This window comes from Lampetra fluviatilis, unplaced genomic scaffold (genome assembly GCF_964198595.1).
Source record: "Lampetra fluviatilis unplaced genomic scaffold, kcLamFluv1.1 SCAFFOLD_182, whole genome shotgun sequence".
Classification (NCBI taxonomy): domain Eukaryota; kingdom Metazoa; phylum Chordata; class Hyperoartia; order Petromyzontiformes; family Petromyzontidae; genus Lampetra; species Lampetra fluviatilis.
In genome coordinates, this window is record NW_027620858.1 from 110,001 (window position 1) to 113,502 (window position 3,502).

The 3,502-nt window shown below is 53.9% G+C and overlaps 1 protein-coding gene across 1 annotated transcript in view; it reads left to right on the forward strand.

The window, feature by feature from the left end:
- The window catches only part of LOC144954443 (transmembrane 6 superfamily member 1-like), an 85,672-nt gene extending 85,567 nt beyond the window's left edge, over positions 1-105 (forward strand). Inside the window, exon 11 of the mRNA XM_078884945.1 lies at positions 98-105. Coding sequence (XP_078741071.1) covers positions 98-105 — 8 coding nt within the window. The remainder of the gene's footprint in view (positions 1-97) is intronic.
- The last annotated feature ends 3,397 nt before the right edge of the window (positions 106-3,502 follow it).

A 3,502-nucleotide genomic window follows, 5' to 3' on the forward strand; every position in this document is an offset into this window, starting at 1 on the left:
GAAAGTTGGGGGAGATGATGGGAGGAGAGTGATGGGAGATGATGGGGAGAGAACGATGGGAGATGATTATGGGGAAGTGAAACAGACGATTGAAAAGAAGAATGATTGAGAGATGAGATAATGGAGAGTGATGGGAGATGATGGGAGGAGAGTTGGGGGAGATGATGGGGAGAGAGTGATGGGAGATGATGGGAGGAGAGTTGGGGGAGATGGTGGGGAGAGAACGGGGGGAGATGATGGGGAGAGAGTGATGGGAGATGATGGGGGGAGAGTTGGGGGAGATGATGGGAGGAGAGTTGGGGGAGATGATGGGGAGAAAGTTGGGGGAGATGATGGGGAGAGAGTGATGGGAGATGATGGGGGGAGAGTTGGGGGAGATGATGGGAGGAGAGTTGGGGGAGATGATGGGGAGAGAACGTGGGGAGATGATGGGGAGAGAGTGATGGGAGATGATGGGGGGAGAGTTGGGGGAGATGATGGGAGGAGAGTTGGCGGAGATGATGGGGAGAAAGTTGGGGGAGATGATGGGGAGAGAACGTGGGGAGATGATGGGGAGAGAGTGATGGGAGATGATGGGGGGAGAGTTGGGGGAGATGATGGGAGGAGAGTTGGGGGAGATGGTGGGGAGAGAACGGGGAGAAATGATGGGAGGGGAGTTGGGGGAGATGATGGGGAGAAAGTTGGGGGAGATGATGGGGAGAGAACGATGGGAGATGATGGGGAGAGAGCGATGGGAGATGATGGGGAGGTGAAACAGACGATTGAAAAGAAGAATGATTGAGAGATGAGATAATGGAAAGTTATGGGAGATGATGGGAGGAGAGTTGAGAAAGTTGGGGGAGATGATGGGAGGAGAGTGATGGGAGATGATGGGAGGAGAGTTGGGGGAGATGATGGGAGGAGAGTTGGGGGAGATGATGGGGAGAAAGTTGGGGGAGATGATGGGGAGAGAGCGATGGGAGATGATGGGGAGGTGAAACAGACGATTGAAAAGAAGAATGATTGAGATATGAGATAATGGAGAGTGATGGGAGATGATGGGAGGAGAGTTGAGAAAGTTGGGGGAGATGATGGGAGGAGAGTGATGGGAGATGATGGGGAGAGAGTGATGGGAGATGATGGGAGGAAAGTTGGGGGAGATGATGGGAGGAGAGTGATGGGAGATGATGGGGAGAGAACGATGGGAGATGATTATGGGGAAGTGAAACAGACGATTGAAAAGAAGAATGATTGAGAGATGAGATAATGGAGAGTGATGGGAGATGATGGGAGGAGAGTTGGGGGAGATGATGGGGAGAGAGTGATGGGAGATGATGGGAGGAGAGTTGGGGGAGATGGTGGGGAGAGAACGGGGGGAGATGATGGGGAGAGAGTGATGGGAGATGATGGGGGGAGAGTTGGGGGAGATGATGGGAGGAGAGTTGGGGGAGATGATGGGGAGAAAGTTGGGGGAGATGATGGGGAGAGAGTGATGGGAGATGATGGGGGGAGAGTTGGGGGAGATGATGGGAGGAGAGTTGGGGGAGATGATGGGGAGAGAACGTGGGGAGATGATGGGGAGAGAGTGATGGGAGATGATGGGGGGAGAGTTGGGGGAGATGATGGGAGGAGAGTTGGCGGAGATGATGGGGAGAAAGTTGGGGGAGATGATGGGGAGAGAACGTGGGGAGATGATGGGGAGAGAGTGATGGGAGATGATGGGGGGAGAGTTGGGGGAGATGATGGGAGGAGAGTTGGGGGAGATGGTGGGGAGAGAACGGGGAGAAATGATGGGAGGGGAGTTGGGGGAGATGATGGGGAGAAAGTTGGGGGAGATGATGGGGAGAGAACGATGGGAGATGATGGGGAGAGAGCGATGGGAGATGATGGGGAGGTGAAACAGACGATTGAAAAGAAGAATGATTGAGAGATGAGATAATGGAAAGTTATGGGAGATGATGGGAGGAGAGTTGAGAAAGTTGGGGGAGATGATGGGAGGAGAGTGATGGGAGATGATGGGAGGAGAGTTGGGGGAGATGATGGGAGGAGAGTTGGGGGAGATGATGGGGAGAAAGTTGGGGGAGATGATGGGGAGAGAGCGATGGGAGATGATGGGGAGGTGAAACAGACGATTGAAAAGAAGAATGATTGAGATATGAGATAATGGAGAGTGATGGGAGATGATGGGAGGAGAGTTGAGAAAGTTGGGGGAGATGATGGGAGGAGAGTGATGGGAGATGATGGGAGGAGAGTTGGGGGAGATGATGGGGAGAGAACGTGGGGAGATGATGGGGAGAGAGTGATGGGAGATGATGGGGGGAGAGTTGGGGGAGATGATGGGAGGAGAGTTGGGGGAGATGATGGGGAGAGAGTGATGGGAGATGATGGGAGGAGAGTTGGGAAAGTTGGGGGAGATGATGGGAGGAGAGTGATGGGAGATGATGGGAGGAGAGTTGGGGGAGATGATGGGGAGAGAACGTGGGGAGATGATGGGGAGAGAGTGATGGGAGATGATGGGGGGAGAGTTGGGGGAGATGATGGGAGGAGAGTTGGGGGAGATGATGGGGAGAGAGTGATGGGAGATGATGGGGGGAGAGTTGGGGGAGATGATGGGAGGAGAGTTGGGGGAGATGATGGGGAGAAAGTTGGGGGAGATGATGGGGAGAGAACGATGGGAGATGATGGGGAGAGAGCGATGGGAGATGATGGGGAGGTGAAACAGACGATTGAAAAGAAGAATGATTGAGAGATGAGATAATGGAGAGTGATGGGAGATGATGGGAGGAGAGTTGAGAAAGTTGGGGGAGATGATGGGAGGAGAGTGATGGGAGATGATGGGAGGAGAGTTGGGGGAGATGATGGGGAGAGAACGTGGGGAGATGATGGGGAGAGAGTGATGGGAGATGATGGGGGGAGAGTTGGGGGAGATGATGGGAGGAGAGTTGGGGGAGATGATGGGGAGAGAGTGATGGGAGATGATGGGGGGAGAGTTGGGGGAGATGATGGGAGGAGAGTTGGGGGAGATGATGGGGAGAAAGTTGGGGGAGATGATGGGGAGAGAACGATGGGAGATGATGGGGAGAGAGCGATGGGAGATGATGGGGAGGTGAAACAGACGATTGAAAAGAAGAATGATTGAGAGATGAGATAATGGAGAGTGATGGGAGATGATGGGAGGAGAGTTGAGAAAGTTGGGGGAGATGATGGGAGGAGAGTGATGGGAGATGATGGGAGGAGAGTTGGGGGAGATGATGGGGAGAGAACGTGGGGAGATGATGGGGAGAGAGTGATGGGAGATGATGGGGGGAGAGTTGGGGGAGATGATGGGAGGAGAGTTGGGGGAGATGATGGGGAGAGAGTGATGGGAGATGATGGGGGGAGAGTTGGGGGAGATGATGGGAGGAGAGTTGGGGGAGATGATGGGGAGAAAGTTGGGGGAGATGATGGGGAGAGAACGATGGGAGATGATGGGGAGAGAGCGATGGGAGATGATGGGGAGGTGAAACAGACGATTGAAAAGAAG